Source organism: Scyliorhinus canicula, chromosome 24 (genome assembly GCF_902713615.1).
Source record: "Scyliorhinus canicula chromosome 24, sScyCan1.1, whole genome shotgun sequence".
Taxonomy (NCBI): Eukaryota; Metazoa; Chordata; class Chondrichthyes; order Carcharhiniformes; family Scyliorhinidae; genus Scyliorhinus; species Scyliorhinus canicula.
The window spans coordinates 26,908,282-26,927,571 of NC_052169.1; the positions used below are offsets into that span (position 1 = coordinate 26,908,282).

At 46.3% G+C, this 19,290-nt stretch overlaps 1 protein-coding gene across 1 annotated transcript in view; it reads left to right on the plus strand.

Moving 5' to 3' along the window:
- cct6a (chaperonin containing TCP1, subunit 6A (zeta 1)) overlaps positions 1-19,290 on the plus strand; it is a 117,243-nt gene that overhangs the window by 76,184 nt on the left and 21,769 nt on the right. Inside the window, exons 8-9 of the mRNA XM_038784071.1 lie at positions 2,830-2,926; positions 4,366-4,513. Coding sequence (XP_038639999.1) covers positions 2,830-2,926; positions 4,366-4,513 — 245 coding nt within the window. The remainder of the gene's footprint in view (positions 1-2,829; positions 2,927-4,365; positions 4,514-19,290) is intronic.

Below are 19,290 nucleotides of genomic sequence, written 5' to 3' on the forward strand. Positions count from 1 at the left end.
TAGGATTTATGATCATTAGGCTTGATACAGCTTATTCCAGGATAGTCAGCACAGATTTGTGAGGGGTAAGTCTTGCATCACAAGTTTGATTGTATACTTTGAGGAGGTAACCAAGTACATAGATGAAGGTAGAGCAGTTGATGTCGTATACATGGATTTTAGTTAAGGCGTTTGATAAGGTTCCCCATGTTCGGCTCATGCGCAAAGTAAGGAGGCATGGCATAGAGGGAAATTTGGCCGATTGGATCAGTAACTGCCTATCACATAGAAGACAGAGGGTGGTGGTTGATGGTAAATTTTCATCCTGGAGCCCAGTCACCAGCGGTGTACCACAGGGATCAGTGCTGGGTCCTCTGCTATTTGTGATTTTTATCAATGACTTGGACGATGGAGTTGAAGGTTGGGTGAGTACATTTGCTGTTGACACCAAGATTGGGGAGCAGTGAACAATGTAGTGGCTGTTGTAGGCTGCAAAGAAACATTGATAGGATGCAGAGCTGGGCTGAAAAGTGGCAGATGGAGTTTAACCCTGATGAGTGAGAGGTGATTCATTTTGGTAGGACAAATTTGAATGTGGATTACATGGTTAACTGCAGGGTTCTGAAGAATGTGGAGGAGCAGAGAGATCTGAGTTCATGTCCATAGATCTCTGAAAGTTGCCACCCAAGTGGATAGAGCCGTGAGGAAAGCCTATAGTGTGTTAACATTTATTAACGGGTTAAAGAGCCGTGAGGTTATACTGCAACTGTACAAGACCTAGGTTAGACCACATTTGGAGTTTGTGTGCAATTCTGGTCACCTCATTATAGGAAGGATGTGGAAGCATTGGAAAGGGTGCAAAGAAGATTCATCAGGATGCTGCCTGGTTTGGAGGATAGGTCTTATGAGGAAAGCTGGGGCTTTTCTCTTTGGAGCGGAGGAGGATGAGAGGTGACTTAATAGAGGTTTATAAGATGATAATGGGATAGATGGAGTGGACGTTCAGAGACTATTTCCTCGGGTGGATGTAGTTGTTACAAGGGGGCATAACATAACACTTTCAGGGTGGGAGATACAGGAGGGATGTCCGAGAGTGGTTAGTGTGTGGAATGGACTGCCTGCTGTGGTAGTGGAGTCGGACACTTTAGGAACTTTCAAGCGGTTATTAGATAGGCACAGTGAGCACACCAGAATGACAGGAGTGGGATAGCTTGATCTTGGTTTCGGACAAAACTCGGCACAACATCGAGGGCCGAAGGGCCTGTTTTGTGCTTTCATGTTCTATGCGGAAGAACTTTTTTTGTGCAGAGGATAGTGGGAGTCTGGAATTCGGTGCCTGAGTGTTGGTAAAGGCAGACTCTAAACTCGTTCTTTAAGTATGTGGATCTGCACAGAGTGCTGTAAGCTACAGGGCTATGGGCCGGGTGTCATTGGTTTTGTAAATGTTTTGCACATTAAGTTAAAGAGCTTAATTTATTTTTTTGCAGCTGTTACTTCGAGTGACCGTATTTGTTTGATGCACTATTGCAATGATCAACTTAGTCCACCTATGCTCATCGTTACTCAGATCATCACATGATTCTACTTTCTTGACTTTTCTAAATCTTCCTTCACCTGAACTCCAACTCCTCCTGGTCAGTTTGAAGCATTATCCACAACCCTGGTGATATGATTCGCCAGATCACTGATCTCAGCCTGTTTATTCGAAGCTTATCGCAACAAGCACTGGTGCTAGTGCAGTGCACTGCCAAATAGCCCACACCACTCACTCAATGGACCTTTACACGGTCCGCATCCGTGGCCATCTTGCCACTTCCATGGCCACATGGCTCAGATAATCTGGAGTCGGTTGCTTTGGGAATAACAACCATCTGCACACGCTTTTCCAGCATTTTCTCTTTTGGTATCTGCTCACGCTTTGACCCCTTAGTTCTGGAATAATTAAGGGATTCCTGTAAATGTCAAATATCCAGCAGAGCTGAAAAAATAGTCACGGGGAGGTTGGAAAAATGTGTCAATCTGATTTCGTACCCAGTGATATCCAGCGATTTGGGAGCCTTGCCCTGGATCCTCCTTGATTTACATGTCTGGCCATTGGATTTTTATGAAAATGATTAAGAAAATGGCAACTTTAATAGTTCTGATCACTGGAAATTTCTGCCTTGAGCTTTTCTCCCATATCAAATATTTTGATGCTTTTTTGAAGCAGGCTTTTCTGAACTTGTGCATGTATGACTCTCTTGTGATTTTTAGTTGCTGCACCCTTTAATTTCCTCCTTAAACTGATCCCACACCTCCTGATCTATTCTCTTTTGACAATCCATTTAGAACACACCCATGACCCAGCATTTGGTCCCTCCTAATATTTCCTGTTAACTCATTGATTTGTGAAGTGCCTTGGGCCATTTGTCTAGGGTGATTATTTTAATTTTGGGGTTTAATCCTTTTAGGGCAGTGAATCATAGAATTTATAGTGCAGAAGGAGGCCATTTGGCCCATCTGGTCTTCACCAGCCCTTGGAAAGAGCACCCCACTTAAGCTCACACATCCACCCTATCCCCATAACCCAGTAACCTCACCTAACCTTTTTGGACACAAAAGGGTAATTTTACCCTGGCCAATCGACCGAACCTGCACATCTTTGTACTATGGGAGGAAACCGGAGCACCCAGAGGAAGCGCACTAATAGACATGGAGAAAGTGCAGACCCCGCACAGACAGTGACCCAAGCCGGGAATCGAACCTGGGACCCTGGAGCTGTGAAGCGACTGTGCTACCGTGCCGCCCCTTGTGATTTGTTTTACAGCGTGTACCTAAATCTTGAACTAATGTCCCCCTTAAATATTTCAGACTGACACTTGCTTGTGGGGGTATTGCCATGAATTCTGTGGAGGATCTCACTCCAGAGTGCTTGGGACACGCTGGACTTGTGTATGAACACACACTGGTAGGTGGTGATATTTGCCTTTTCTCTCCATTGTAATAGAATTCATTGTTGGTTTATACTGTGATGCAGTACACACTTTAATGTTCCTGTATACTTTGTCTTTAAGATTAAAACAGCAAATTAATATTTGGCTGTCAATTGTATTCAGTGTGAAATATATGTTTCCATTGAAAGTTGTGTGCTTGCCCTAAGAAAGTTGAAGGCATTTGTAAGCAAGCCTTTGGCATCAGGTGTCAGCTTTGCTTCAGTTTGTGCACCCTGTCAGGTTATTGTTCCAACCTGCTCCAGGACTTGAGAACATACTCATCTACCAAATGTAATATTTCCAAATTGGTGGGTGATGCAAAGCTAGGTGGGGATGTGCAGAAGATGTAAAGCAGAAGGATTTGGATGGATTTAAGGAGTGGGCAAGAGCATGGAAAATGGGATATAATGTGGGAAAATGTGAGGTCGTCCACTTTGGTAGCAGGACTTAATTGGTAAGACATTGGAAAGTGTGGATGTACACCGGGACTGTGGCTAACATGTAGGTGCAGCAAGTGGTTCAGAAGGTGAATGGAATGTTTACCTTTAACGCAAGATGTTTTGAGTCTTGCTTCAATTGTACAGAAGCTTGGTTTGATGGCACCTGGAGTACTGTGTGCAGTTTTGGTCCTGATACCTCCAGAAAGGATATTAGTGCCAGAGAGGGAGTGCAACATAAGTTCACCAGACTTGTTCTGAGGGTGGTGGGACTGTATTATGAAGAGAGATTGGGAAAACTGGGCCTGTATTCTCTAGAGTTTCGAAGAATGAGGCGCAATTCAATTGAAACACCACAAAATGCTCAAAGGAATAGACTGGGTAGATGCAGACAAGATCTTTCCTTTGGTTGAGCAGTCTCGGTCCAGGAGACACAATTTCAAAATAAGGGGGAAGCCACTTAAGACCGAGATGAAGAGGAATTTCTTTACGCACAGGGTTGAGAGTCTTTGAAATTCTCTGCCCTAGAGTTTGTGGAAGCTTCATCGTAGAGGATGTTTATGATAGCGATTTCTGATTGACAATAACGTAAAGGGTTATGGGAGTAGTCATAATATTGAATAGTGGAGCAAACTCGATAGGCTGATGACCTACTCCTGTCCCTGTAAATGAAACAAAGGTCTGTTATTGGTCTTTAGTAGATGTAAACAAATTATTCAGAAATGGGAGACTGTGTGACGCGAGTTCTGCTGTGATTCTCTTCAGGAAAAACCTGTTTTAAACCATAACAGTGGTAACTAAAACAGTAACACGATACTGCAGATTTTGAACCCTGTTAAATTTGTTTCTCTCTCGAAAGATGCTGCCAGACCTACTGAGTACTTCAGCATTTCCTGTTTGATGTCCCATTATCTGGTGTTATGAATCAGATTTGTTGATCACAAAGAATGGACTAAAGAATTTTCATTTAAATCCAGGGGGAAGAGAAGTTCACCTTTGTTGAGCAATGTGATAATCCTCGGTCAGTGACTCTGCTTCTCAAGGGACCAAACAAGCACACTTTAACACAAATCAAAGATGCGGTGCGTGATGGTCTGCGTGCTGTGAAGAATGCAGTTGAGGATGGCAAGTAAATTTAAATTATAAATACTTCATTAGGCACAATTTCTCGTGCTGAGTTGAGATTCTGTCTTGATGTGGTCTTCACTGGCTAGGCCAGCATTTATTGTCCACCCCTAATTGTCCTTGAGATGGTGATGGTGGTGCGCTTTCTTCTTAAACATCTGCAGTCCAAGTGGGTGTTCTAAGTACACCCACACGTGCTTTTGGGGAGGGAGTTTCAAGATTTTGACCCAGTGTCAGTGAATTGAACAATGATTATATTTCCAAGTCAGGGTGGTGAGGGACTTGGAGGGGAACCTCCAGGTGGTGGGGTTAGAACATAGAACATATAACAGTACAGCACAGAACAGGCCCTTCAGCCCTCGATGTTGTGCCGAGCCATGATCACCCTACTCAAACCCACGTATCCACCCTATACCCGTAACCCAACAACCCCCCACCCCTTAACCTTACTTTTTAGGACATACGGGCAATTTAACATGGCCAATCCACCTAACCCGCACATCTTTGGACTGTGGGAGGAAACCGGAGCACCCGGAGGAAACCCACGCACACACGGGGAGGATGTGCAGACTCCACACAGACAGTGACCCAGCCGGGAACCGAACCTGGGACCCTGGAGCTGTGAAGCATTTATGCTAATCACCATGCTACCGTGCTGCCCACAGGGGTTCCTGTGTATCTGCTGCTCTTGTCCTTCTAGATGGTAGTGGTCGTGGGTTTCGAAGGTGAGTTGCTGCAGTCGTTCGTGTAGATGGTACACACGGCTGCCACTGCTCGTCGATCGTGGAGGGTTTGAATGTTTATGGAATGAGGAGTAATCAAGTGGGGCTGCATTGTCCTGGATGGTGTCGAGCTTCATGAATGTTGTTGGAGCTGCACTCATCCAGGCAAGTGGGGAGTATTCCATCACTACTTTTTTTTATTCAAAATATTTCATTTATTACAGCATATTCAAACCATTTAAACAAACTTTACATTATTACAAAAAAATCCTCGACACAACCCCATCCATCCTCACCCAGCGCTGTACCAAAACTACCCCGACCCCAACAGCTGACGGTAAGCAGCTCCTTAAAAAATGGTAATGAACGGCTGCCATCTTGAGTAAAACCCATCCACCGTCCCTTTCATAACATCGGGGTTTGTTTAGCACAAGTGGGCTAAACAGCTGGCTTGTACTGCTGAAGAATGCCAGTAGCGCGGGTTCAATTCCAGTCCCGGCCTACCCGAACAGGCACCGGAATGTGGCGGCTAGGGGCTTTTCACAGTTACTTATTGAAGCCCACTTGTGACAAGAGGGGATCTGGTGGGAGTATGGGCTTAGGTAGGGTGCTCTTTGCAAAAAAAAAAAAGGGCCGTTGCAGATTCGATGGGCTGAATTGCCTCCTGCACTGTAAATTCTATGAAACCACACTTAGTCTCGCTGTGCATCACAAACCAGCTGTCCAATGAACTGAGCTAAACCGTCCCCAGTAATAACGCCCCCCCCCCCCCAATCCCGTCTATCCCTTTGTTTTTAAAAAAAAAATCCCTACAAACTAGAGGGGTCTTGCCTGCCCAAACAAAAGTAGATGTTTACTTATTGATCATACCAAAAATGCCTTTGAGAGAAAGACTGGGAGACACTAAAACAAAAATCTTGAGAGAATATTCATCTTCACTGTCTGGACTCTTCAAATCGGCCTTCAACCCATCAACCAGACTGGGCAAGCTTATGGAGTGAGGGAGTGAGGCTCAATCATGAGCCACCCAAATTCTCAGATGCTGGAAACTGGCCCTGGTGGGACGGAAACAGTAGCCTCGCACCTGTCATGGGTAACTTGTACCCCGAAAAGGAACCAAACCTCCATAGCATCACCATTATCTCCCCCACGTTGGAGAGATGATCTGTAATGTACAACAACAAATCGTCCACATACAAGGACACTGTGCTCCCTCCCTCCCTGCTCATTCCCTCTTCACTCAGCAGGGAACCATCTGGACCTGGTGCTTTACCCATGTGCATTAGACTAATATAGTTCATAATCTACTCCGGTCCAGTCAGTGCCTCCAACTCCTACCTTCTATGCTGCTCCACCCACCTAAAAATTGGAACATTTTTGACGACGACTCCGGAGGTTGAGACTTGTACAGCCCATGGTAAAAGGTCTGAAATGCCTCTTTGATCGTCTCTGGGGCAGAAACCAACCCACCACCTGATTCTCTGATCTGAACTATCTCCTGCGAGGCAGCCTGCTCTTTCAGCTAGTGAGCTAACAAGCGGCTGGCCTTCTCCCCATCTCATCAAACTTCCCCATCGATGACCACGTTGGCTCACCGTCTTTCCGGTTGACAACTCTAAATCCATCTGCGGGTTTGGGACAGTCGTATTGACGGTCCACCTCGAGGATAGAATCCACCAGTCTCCGCCTCTCCACCCTTCCAGATATAACCCCTATATTACTTGCAAGAAATATTACTTCCCCCAAATAACTTTCCAGAGCAAAGAGGGAGAAATTGCCTCATTCTTATTGAACTCCACACTCCCCAATGGCCGAAGCTATTCGCTCGCAAAAACCTTTCTCCGCAAGCAACCTCCAGGGGGTTCACAGAGAGCAACCCCACTCCAACACACCATCCACATAATGTGAGGCATGATCCAATATTACGATCACTGACCCACACGCCTGACCCCAGGGAGCAAAGACCTGCCCAACACAAAAAAACAAATCTGCGAGTAAACCTGACCATGGGAAAAGATACCAGGTTCAGCCATATCTCCCGCCCTCCCGGCGAGGCAATCTGACAGGGCCCCAACCTGCACTGGCTCCAGGCTCACCCAAGATGGCCACCATCACCTTCATCAAACTATTTCAAATACAAAGGAACCTGTACCATCACATCACAACCGAATACTTATACTAATCTGTATTAGTCTTTATTAAGCTTGATACCGTAAGAATCAAAAGAACCCCCCCCATAGGTAACCAGCTGGAGCCATCAGCATGTAATTAAAAAGGCAAATGGAATGTTAGCGTTTATTGCAAAAGGACTGGAGTATAAAAGTAGAGAAGTGTTGTTGCAATTGTACAGGGTGTTGGTGAGACCACATCTGGAGTATTGTGTCCAGTTTTGGTTGTCTTATTTGAGGAAGGATGTGGTGGCATTGGAGGCAGATCAGAGGAGATTCACCAGATTGATTCCGGGGATTAAAGGGTTGACGTATGAGGAGAGATTAAACAGTTTGGGTTTATACTCGCTGGCGTTTGGAAGGATAAGAGGGGATCTGATCGAGGTGTATAAAGTGTTAAATGGATTGATGAAGTAAACATAGACCAAATGTTCCCACTTGTAGGGAAATCTAGAATGAGAGGTTACAGATAAGGTTGAGAGATGGTAGATTTAAAACTGAGATGAGGAGGAACTACTTCCCGTAGAGGGTGGTGAATTTGTGGAACTCGCTACCCCATAGTGCAGTGGAATTGGAGTCATTAAATGATTTCAAGAAAGAGATTGATAAGTTTTTGATTTTTTTAAAAAACAAGTGGATTTGAGACCAGGAACAGACCTGTCACGATTTGATTGAATGCAGGCTCGTTGGGCTGAATTGCCTACTCCAAATACCGAGTTCCTTCCCCTCTCGGCTCCTGTTAGCCAGCAAACCTGCTATCAGGGTGAATCCCGCCTAAGGTAAAAAAAAAATACAATCTTTCACATTGAATCCATGAACAGCTCCCCAACCCATACCCAACTTTAATATCAAACATTATGGGAAGAAAACAAATCCCCATCTCCCAACAGTTCCAACTAGACAGTGAACCCCAAATTCACCCGGAAGCAACCCCCAGCAACAAGCCCCATAACAACAGCCCCCCCCCCCCCCCCCCCCCAAATCCGTGTTTATTAACAATGTCATTTGCTTCTTCTGACGGGTCGAAATAGTAATCTGTCTCTGAAAGTAGCACTAGGACAAGCGGCTACTCCATCCCAAAACGCATGTTGCGCTTGTCTAGGGTCACCTAGGCCTCATTGAATGCCACGCAGCACCCTGCCAACTCTGCCGCAACGTCTTGATATATTCTGATGGGGTGGCCCTCCCCTCTGCACTCTTGAGTGTCCTTCACCCATCTCGGGGCCTGCTTCATATCCAGCTATCTCGAGCCATATAATAATTCATGGTGGTTCCCCCCAATCTGGCCTTCTGTCTCCGCAATCGATGGGCCCGCTCCAACCCGGGAGGGATGGAAAAGACCCCATCCTCACTAACCTGTTGCATCATAGATGTTTACAGCATGGAAACTGGCCTTTCCATCCAAATTGTCCATGTCGCCCAGTTTATACCACTAAGCTAGTCCCAATTGCCTGCATTTGGCCCAATCCCTCTTCCCATCTTACCTATATAACTGTTCAAATGCTTTTTAAAAGACAAAACTGTACCCGACTCTATTACTGCCTCTGGCAACTCATTCCAGACACTCACCACTCTGTGTGAAAATGTTGCCATTCTGGACCCATTTGTATCACTCCCCTCTCAACTTAAACCTATGCCCTCTAGTTCTAGACAACTCTTACCTTTGGGAAAAGATGTTGACTCTCTACCTTATATATGTCCCTCATTATTTTATAGACCTCTGAGATCACCCCAAAGCCTTCAAAGCCCCAGGGATAAAAAAGTTCCGAGTCTCTATCCAGCCTCTCCTTGTAACTCACGCCATCAAGTCCCGGTAGCATCCTAATAAATATTTTCTGCACTTTCTAGTTTAATAACATCCTTCCTATAATAGGGTGACCAGAACTGAACACAGTATTCCAAGTGTGGCCTTATTAATGTCTTGTATAACTTCGACAAGACATCCCAACTCCTGTATTCAATGTTCTGACCAAGAAAACCTAGCATGCTGAATGCCTTCTTCACCACCCTGCCCACCTGTGACTCCACCTTCAAGGAGCTGTGAACCTGTTCTCCATGATCTCTTTGTTCTATAATTCTCTACCATTCACTGAGTAAGTCCTGCGATCTACCACAATGCATCACCTCACATTTATTTCAATTAAACTCCATCTGCCATTCACCTGCCCACTGGCCCAATTGAACAAGATCCCGTTGCATTTCTAAATAACGTTCTTCACAGTCCGCTATGCCGCCAATCTTGGTGTCATCTTCAAACTTACTAACCATGCCTCCTAAATTCTCATCCAAATCATTAATATAAATAACAGTGGACCTGAGGCACACCGCTGGTCGCAGGCCTCAGTTTGAAAAACAACCCTCTACAACCACTCTTTGTCTTCTGTCGTCAAGCCAATTTTGTATCCAGTTGGCTACCTCACCCTGGATCCCATGAGATTTCACCTTATGCCTACCATGAGGTACCTTGTCAAAGGCCTTGCTAAAGTTCATGTAGATAACGTCGACTGCACTGCCCATATCTACCTTTTTGGTCACCCCTTCAAAAAACTCGTATCAAATTTGTGAGACATGATTTTCCACTCACAAAGCCATCCTGGCTGTCCCTAATCAGTCCTTGCCTCTCTAAATGCTTGTAGATCTTACTCGGAATACCTCCTCACAACTTACCCACCACTGACGTTAGACTCACCAGTCTCTAGTTCCCTGGCTTTTCCCTGCGGCTGTCCTTAAACAAAGGCACAACATTTGTAACTCTCCAATCTTCAGGCACCTCATCTGTGGCTGTCGACGGTTCAATTATCTCTGCTAGGGGACCCGCAATTTCTTCCCTAGCCTCCCACAAGGTCCCAGGATAGATTTCATCAGGTCCCGGGGATTTATCTACCTTGATGAGCTTTATTTAAGACTTCCAGCATCTCCTCCTCTGTAATATGTCCACCCCTCAAAACATCTCTTTATTTCCCCAAGTTCCCTAATATCCATGCCTTTCTCAACAGTAAACACCAATGAGAAATATTTATTTCGATGTCCCCCTTTCTTGTGGATCCGCACATAGACGACCTTTTAGATCCTTAAGAGGCCCTACCCTCTCCCTCGTTACTCTTTTGCCCTTTATGTATTGTAGAAGCTCTTTGGATTCTCCTTTGCCTGATCTGCCAAAGCAATCTCGTGTCCCCTTTGTGCCCTCCTGATTTCGCTCTTAACTCTACTCCAACAACCTCTATACTCTTCAAGGGATCCACTTGATCCCAGCTGCCAATGCATGTCATATGTCGTCTCCTTTTTGACCAGGGTTTCAATATCCCAAGTCATGAAATGAAAATCGCTTATTGTCACGAGTAGGCTTCAATGAAGTTACTGTGAAAAGCCCCTAGTCGCCACATTACGGCGCCTGTCCGGGGAGGCTGGTACGGGAATCGAACCGTGCTGCTGGCCTGCTTGGTCTGCTTTAAAAGCCAGCGATTTAGCCGTGTGAGCTAAACCAGCCCCTTCCAGGGTTCCTGGCTTCTACCAGCCCTGACCTTCACTCTAAAATGATTGTGCTCACCCTGAGCCCTTGTTAACACCCTTTTGAAAGCCTCCCACTTACCAGCCGTTCCTTTGCCTGTAAACAGGCTCCCCCAATCAACTTTTGAATGTTCCTGTCTAGTACCATCAAAATTGGCTTTGCCCCAATTTAGAACTTTTGGGCCAGACATATCATTCCCCATAGCTGTCTTAAAACTAAAATACATCTGAACCTGAGGGGCACCAATATCCTGGGGGGGAGATTTGTTAGTGCTCTTTGGGGGGGTTTAAACTAATTCAGCAGGGGCATGGGAACCTGGATTGTAGTTTTGGGGTACGGGAGATTGAGAGTATAGAGGTCAGGAGCACAGATTTGACTTCGCAGGAGGGTGCCAGTGTTCAGGTAGGTGGTTTGAAGTGTGTCTACTTCAATGCCAGGAGTATACGAAATAAGGTAGGGGAACTGGCAGCATGGGTGGGTACCTGGGACTTTGACGTTGTGGTCATTTCAGAGACATGGATAGAGCAGGGACAGGAATGGTTGTTGCAGGTTCCGGGGTTTAGGTGTTTTAGTAAGCTCAGAGAAGGGGGCAAAAGAGGGGGAGGTGTGGCGCTGCTAGTCAAGGACAATATTACGGTGGCGGAAAGGATGCTAGATGGGGACTCTTCTTCTGAGGTAGTATGGGCTGAGGTTAGAAACAGGAAAGGAGAGGTCACCCTGTTGGGAGTTTTCTATAGGCCACCTAATAGTTCTAAGGATGTAGAGGAAAGGATGGCGAAGATGATTCTGGAAAAGAGCGAAAGTAACAGGGTAGTTGTTATGGGAGACTTTAACTTTCCAACTATTGACTGGAAAAGATATAGTTCGAGTACATTAGATGGGTCGTTCTTTGTACAATGTGTGCAGGAGGGTTTCCTGACACAATATGTTGACAGGCCAACAAGAGGCGAGGCCACATTGGATTTGGTTTTGGGTAATGAACCAGGCCAGGTGTTAGATCTGGAGGTAGGTGAGCACTTTGGAAACAGTGACCACAATTCAGTGACCTTTACGTTAGTGATGGAAAGGGATAAGTATACCCCGCAGGGCAAGAGTTATAGCTGGGGGAAGGGCAATTATGATGCCATTAGACATGACTTAGGATGTGTTGGTTGGAGAAGTAGGCTGCAAGGGTTGGGCACACTGGATATGTGGAGCTTGTTCAAGGAACAGCTATTGCATGTTCTTGATAAGTACGTACCAGTCAGGCAGGGAGGAAGGGGTCGAGCGAGGGAACCGTGGTTTACCAAAGAAGTGGAATCTCTTGTTAAGAGGAAGAAGGAGGCCTATGTGAAGATGAGGCATGAAGTTTCAGTTGGGGCGCTTGATAGTTACAAGGAAGCAAGGAAGGATCTAAAGAGAGAGCTGAGACGAGCAAGGAGGGGACATGAGAAGTCTTTGGCAGGTAGGATCAAGGAAAACCCAAAAGCTTTCTATAGGTAGGTCAGGAATAAAAGAATGACTAGGGTAAGAGTAGGGCCAGTCAAGGACAGTGGTGGGAAGTTGTGTGTGGAGGCTGAGGAGATAAGCGAGATACTAAATGAATACTTTTCGTCAGTATTCACTCAAGAAAAAGATAATATTGTGGAGGAGAATGCTGAGACCCAGGCTACTAGAATAGATGGCATTGAGGTGCGTAGGGAAGAAGTGTTGGCAATTCTGTACAAGGTGAAAATAGATAAGTCCCCGGGGCCGGATGGGATTTATCCTAGGATTCTCTGGGAAGCCAGGGAAGAGATTGCTGAGCCTTTGGCTTTGATTTTTAGGTCATCATTGGCTACAGGAATAGTGCCAGAGGACTGGAGGATAGCAAATGTGGTCCCTTTGTTCAAGAAGGGGAGTAGAGATAACCCCGGTAACTATAGGCCGGTGAGCCTAACGTCTGTGGTGGGTAAGGTCTTGGAGAGGATTATAAAAGATACGATTTATAATCATCTAGATAGGAATAATATGATTAGGGATAGTCAGCATGGTTTTGTGAAGGGTAGGTCATGCCTCACAAACCTTATCGAGTTCTTTGAGAAGGTGACTGAACAGGTAGACGAGGGTAGAGCAGTTGATGTGTATATGGATTTCAGTAAAGCGTTTGATAAGGTTCCCCACGGTCGGCTATTGCAGAAAATACGGAGGCTGGGGATTGAGGGTGATTTAGAGATGTGGATCAGAAATTGGCTAGTTGAAAGAAGACAGAGAGTGGTAGTTGATGGGAAATGTTCAGAATGGAGTTCAGTTACGAGTGGCGTACCACAAGGATCTGTTCTGGGGCCGTTGCTGTTTGTCATTTTTATAAATGACCTAGAGGAGGGCGCAGAAGGATGGGTGAGTAAATTTGCAGACGACACTAAAGTCGGTGGAGTTGTAGACAGTGCGGAAGGATGTTGCAGGTTACAGAGGGACATAGATAAGCTGCAGAGCTGGGCTGAGAGGTGGCAAATGGAGTTTAATGTGGAGAAGTGTGAGGTGATTCACTTTGGAAAGAATAACAGGAATGCGGAATATTTGGCTAATGGTAAAGTTCTTGGTAGTGTGGATGAGCAGAGGGATCTCGGTGTCCATGTACATAGATCCCTGAAAGTTGCCACCCAGGTTGATAGGGTTGTGAAGAAGGCCTATGGTGTGTTGGCCTTTGTTGGTAGAGGGATTGAGTTCCGGAGCCATGAGGTCATGTTGCAGTTGTACAAAACTCTAGTACGGCCGCATTTGGAGTATTGCGTACAGTTCTGGTCGCCTCATTATAGGAAGGACGTGGAAGCTTTGGAACGGGTGCAGAGGAGATTTACCAGGATGTTGCCTGGTATGGAGGCAAAATCTTATGAGGAAAGGCTGATGGACTTGAGGTTGTTTTCGTTAGAGAGAAGAAGGTTAAGAGGTGAATTAATAGAGGCATACAAAATGATGAGAGGGTTAGATAGGGTGGACAGCGAGAGCCTTCTCCCGCGGATGGAGGTGGCTAGCACGAGGGGACATAGCCTTAAATTGAGGGGTAATAGATATAGGACAGAGGTCAGAGGTGGATTTTTTACGCAAAGAGTGGTGAGGCCGTGGAATGCCCTACCTGCAACAGTAGTGAACTCGCCAACATTGAGGGCATTTAAAAGTTTATTGGATAAGCATATGGATGATAAGGGCATAGTGTAGGTTAGATGGCCTTTAGTTTTTTTTTCCATGTCGGTGCAACATCGAGGGCCGAAGGGCCTGTACTGCGCTGTATCGTTCTATGTTCTAATGGAATTATGGTCACTGGTCCAAAGTGATCCCTCACTAACACTTCAATCACCTACCCTTATTCCCCAAGAGGTGGTCACGTTTTGCTCCCTCTCTAGTTGGGCCATCCACATACTGAATGAGAAATTCCTCCTGAATACACTCAACAAATTTCTCTCCATCTAAACCCCTGATGCTATGGCTGTCCTAGTTAATGTTGGGAAAGTTAAAGTCCCCTACTATTACCACCTCTATTTTCCTTGTAGCTATCTGTAATCTCCTTATATATTTGCTCCTCCACTTCCTGCTGACTATTTGGGGGCCTATCAAATCCATTCAAAGTGATCTCCCCCTTCTTATTTTCCAGTTCTACCCAAATAGGGGCGAACCTTCGGCACAATAGCACAGTGGTTAGCACTGTTGCTTCACAGTGCCAGGGTCACTGGTTCGATTCCCGGCTTGGAATTCCTGTCTGTGCGGAGTCGGTACATTCTCCCCGTGTCTGTGTGGGTTTCCTCCGGATGCTGCGGTTTCCTCCCACAAGCCCGAAAGATGTGCTGTTAGGACATTTTGAATTCTCCTTCTGTGTACCCGAACAGATGTCGGAATGTGGCGACTCGGGAATTTTCACAGTAACTTCATTGCAATGTAAGCCTACTTGTGACAATATTATTGTAAAGATTATTATCATTATTAAATCCTCTCTCTATACTGCCATGATATTCTCCCTCATCAAAACTGCAACTCCCCCTCAAAGAACAAAGAAAAGTACAGCACAGGAACAGGCCCTTTGGCCCTCCAAGCCTGTGCCGACCATGCTGCCCGTCTAAACTAAAATCTTCTACACTTCCTGGGTCCGTATCCCTCTATTCCCATCCTATTCATGTATTTGTCAAGGTGCCCCTCAAATGTCACCATCGTCCCTGCTTCCACCATCCTCTGTTTTTAAAAAAAAACTTGCCTCGTACATCTCCTCTAAACCTTGCCCCTCGCACCTTAAACCTATGCCCCCTAGTAATTGACCCCTCTACCCTGGGGAAAAGCCTCTGACTATCCACTCTGTCTATGCCCCTCATAATTTTGTAGACCTCTATCAGGTCGCCCCTCAGCCTCCTTTGTTCCAGTGAGAACAAATCTAGTTTATTCAACCGCTTCTCATAGCTAATGCCCTCCATACCAGGCAACACCTTGGTAAACCTCTTATTACAACCTCTCCAAAGCCTCCACATCCTTCTGGTAGTGTGGTGACCAGAATTGAACACTATACACCAAGTGTGGCCTAACTAAGGTTCTATACAGCTGCAACATGACTTGCCAATTTTTATACTCAATGCCCCGGCCAATGAAGGCAAGCATGCCGTATGCCTTCTTGACTACCTTCTCCACCTGTGTTGCCCCTTTCAGTGATCTGTGGACCTGTACACCTAGATCTCTCTGACTGTCAATACTCTTGAGGGTTCTACCATTCACTGTATATTCCCTACCTGCATTAGACCTTCCAAAATGCATGACCTCCCATTTGTCTGGATTAAACTCCATCTGCCATCTCGCCACCCAAGTCTCCAAACGATCTAAATCCTGCTGTCTCCTGTGACAGTCCTCATCGCTATCCGCAATTCCACCAACCTTTGTGTCGTCTGCAAACTTACTAATCAGACCAGTTACATTTTCCTCCAAATCATTTATATATACTACGAACAGCAAAGATCCCAGCACTGATCCCTGCGGAACACCACTAGTCACAGCCCTCCAATTAGAAAAGCACCTTTCCATTGCTACTTTCTGTCTTCTATGGCCTAGCCAGTTCTGTATCCACCGTGCCAGCTCACCCCTGATCCTGTGTGACTTCACCTTTTGTACCAGTCTGCCATGAGGGACCTTGTCAAAGGCCTTACTGAAGTCCATATAGACAACATCCACTGCCCTACCTGCATCAATCATCTATGTGACCTCTTCGAAAAACTCTATCAAAAGTTAGTGAGACAAGACCTCCCCTTCACAAAACCATGCTGCCTCTCACTAATACGTCCATTTGCTTCCAAATGGGAGTAGATCCTGTCTCGAAGAATTCTCTCCAGTAATTTCCCTACCACTCACCGGTCTGTAGTTTCCTGGATTATCCTTGCTACCCTTCTTAAACAAAGGAACAACATTGGCTATTCTCCAGTCCTTCGGGACATCACCTGAAGACAGAGAGGACCAAAGATTCCTGTCAAGGCCTCAGCAATTTCCTCTCTAGCCTCCTTCAGTATTCTGGGGTAGATCCCATCAGGCCCTGGGGACTTATCTACCTTAATATTTTTCAAGATGCCGAACACCTCGTCTTTTTGGATCTCAATGTGACCCAGGCTATCTACACACCCTTCTCCAGACTCAGCATCCACCAATTCCATCTCTTTGGTCAATACTGAATACTGATGAACATTTAGTACCTCACCCTCCTCCCGTACTACTTGTTCTCTCTTTCCTATACCATCTGTACCGCGGAACATTGAGCTGCCATTCCTGCCCCTCCCTTAACCATGTTTAAGTAATAGCTATAATATCCCAGTCCCACGGACCCATCCATGTCCTGAGTTCATCTGCCTTGCCTGTCGGGCCTCTGCATTGAAATGAATGCAGTTTAATCCAGACTTTCCTTGCTCTCAGCCAGGCTTTCTCAGGCCATCTGTTCAGTCATGTTTTGTACACTCTCCCTGTGTTTTATTTCTCTTAGCCTTACTGGACCCATTCACCGAGTTCTGCACAGTCTCTGGACTGTGGCCCTTTTTGATTTTTGACTTTGGTTTCTCTGCCTTTCACTTTTCCCCTGACTGCCTTTTGTTTCTGTTCCCACTTTACTCCCCTCTAACTTCCTGCTTTGGTTCCTATCCCACTGCCACAGTAATTTAAACCCTCCCCAACAGCACTAGCAAACACTCCCCTGAGGACATTGGTTCCAGTCCTGTCCTGGTGCAGACCGTCCAGTTTGTACTGGTCCCACCTCCCCGAGACCCGGTTCCAATAGAACATAGAACAGTACAGCACAGAACAGGCCCTTCGGCCCTCAATGTTGTGCCGAGCCATGATCACCCTACTCAAACCCACGTATCCACCCTAAACCCGTAACCCAACAACCCCCCCCCCCCCCCCCCCCCCCCCCCCCCCCCCCCTTAACCTTACTTTTATTAGGACACTACGGGCAATTTAGCATGGCCAATCCACCTAACCCGCACATCTTTGGACTGTGGGAGGAAACCGGAGCACCCGGAGGAAACCCACGCACACAGGGGGAGGACGTGCAGACTCCACACAGACAGTGACCCAGCCGGGAATCGAACCTGGGACCCTGGAGCTGTGAAGCATTTATGCTAACCACCATGCTACCCTGCTGCCCCGATGTCCCAGAAATTTGTAATCCTCCCTCTTGCACCATCTCTCTCAATTCACCTGAGGAAGGAGCAGTGCTCCGAAAGCTAGTGATTTGAAACAAACCTGTTGAACTTTAACCTGGTGTCACGGGACATAGGTTTTCTACCTATATCATTGGTGTCTGTTCACCTTCCCTCTCCAGAATGTCATGCAGCCGCTCCGAGACATCCTTGACCCTTGCACCAGGGAGGCAACGTACATTCCTGGCATTTTGTTTGCATCCGCAGAAATGCCTGTCTATTCTCCTTACCATTGAGCCCCCTATCACTATAGCTCTGCCACTTCCTGCCTTCCTGTACAGCTAGCCAGCCACTGTGCCATGAACCTGGCTGCTGCCTTCGCCTGGTGAGCCATCCCTCGCAACAGTATCCAAAACAGTATACCTTCCTCTGTCTGGTGGTCACCCACTTCCTTTCGCCCTCAGTAATCTTTAACTACGGTGTGACCAACTCACTAAACATGCTCACCATGGCTTCCTCCTCATTGTGGATACTTCAAAGTTAATCCATCCATCTAGCAGTCTAACAGGAGCTGCACTTCGACCACGTAAAGAAGCCAGGAACACCGGAAAGGTCCCCGAATTCCCACATTGCACAGGAGTAGCATAACACTTGTCTGGGATCTCCTGCCATGACTTAACCCGTTAACATACAACAACAACAGGGCAGCACGGTGGCCTAGTGGTTAGCACAACCGCCTCACGGCGCTGAGGTCCCAGGTTCGATCCCGGCTCTGGGTCACTGTCCGTGTGGAGTTTGCACATTCTCCCCGTGTCTGCGTGGGTTTCGCCCCCACAACCCAAAAATGTGCAGAGTAGGTGGATTGGCCACGCTAAATTGCCCCTTAATTGGAAAAAATAATTGGCTAATCTAAATTTATTTTAAAAAACATACAACAACAACTACAATGCCAAGTGAAAATGGGCAACCAAGGATTGGCAATAAATGCAGGCCCACATAAGACCATAAGGAGTCTGGTAACGGCGGGGAAGAAGCTGTTTTTTTAATGTGTTAGTAGGTGTTCTCAGACTTTTGTATCTCCTGCCCGATGGAAAAGGTTGGAAGAGAGAATAACCCGGCTGGGAGGAGTTTTTGATTATGCTGCCCGCTTTCCCATGAAATAATACTTGTCACAGGATTCCTAACCTGCTCTTGCACCCACAGTATTTATACTAGTCCAGCTTAGTTTCTGGTCATCCTGCAGGATGTTGATAGTGGAGGATTCAGTGATGGTAATCTTGTTTGGGGTGGTCACTTGGTGGTGCATGAAAGGCATGAGCATCCTGCTCTTCGTTATGTAAAAAGAATCAAAACAGCCACAGTCGTAACCAAAAAGGGAAGACGAGACCAGAAGTGGTCTGAAGAGGAGGTTGCCCTCCTAAGACAACTGGAGGTTCAATTCGCTGGAGAGCGATGTATTAATAAAATAATCGCCCCCACCCTAACATCTAAGTCAGCGAAACAAATCTCTGACAAACGCAGGATTATACAGAGGACACCAAAGGTTGTCGCAGCAGCTGCTGAGGAGATTCCCATGGAGGATACCCCAGCATCCGAACCCGAGGGGGAAACGTGTAACCCTAATACATCAGAACCTTGCCCACAGAGAATGCTAAGACCACCAAATTCAATCCCACGACACAGATTGATGAACAACTTACAAAAACCGAACAACTCGTGGACAAGAGGAACGACCCCTGCAGTCAGGTTGTGGCCATTGGGATTG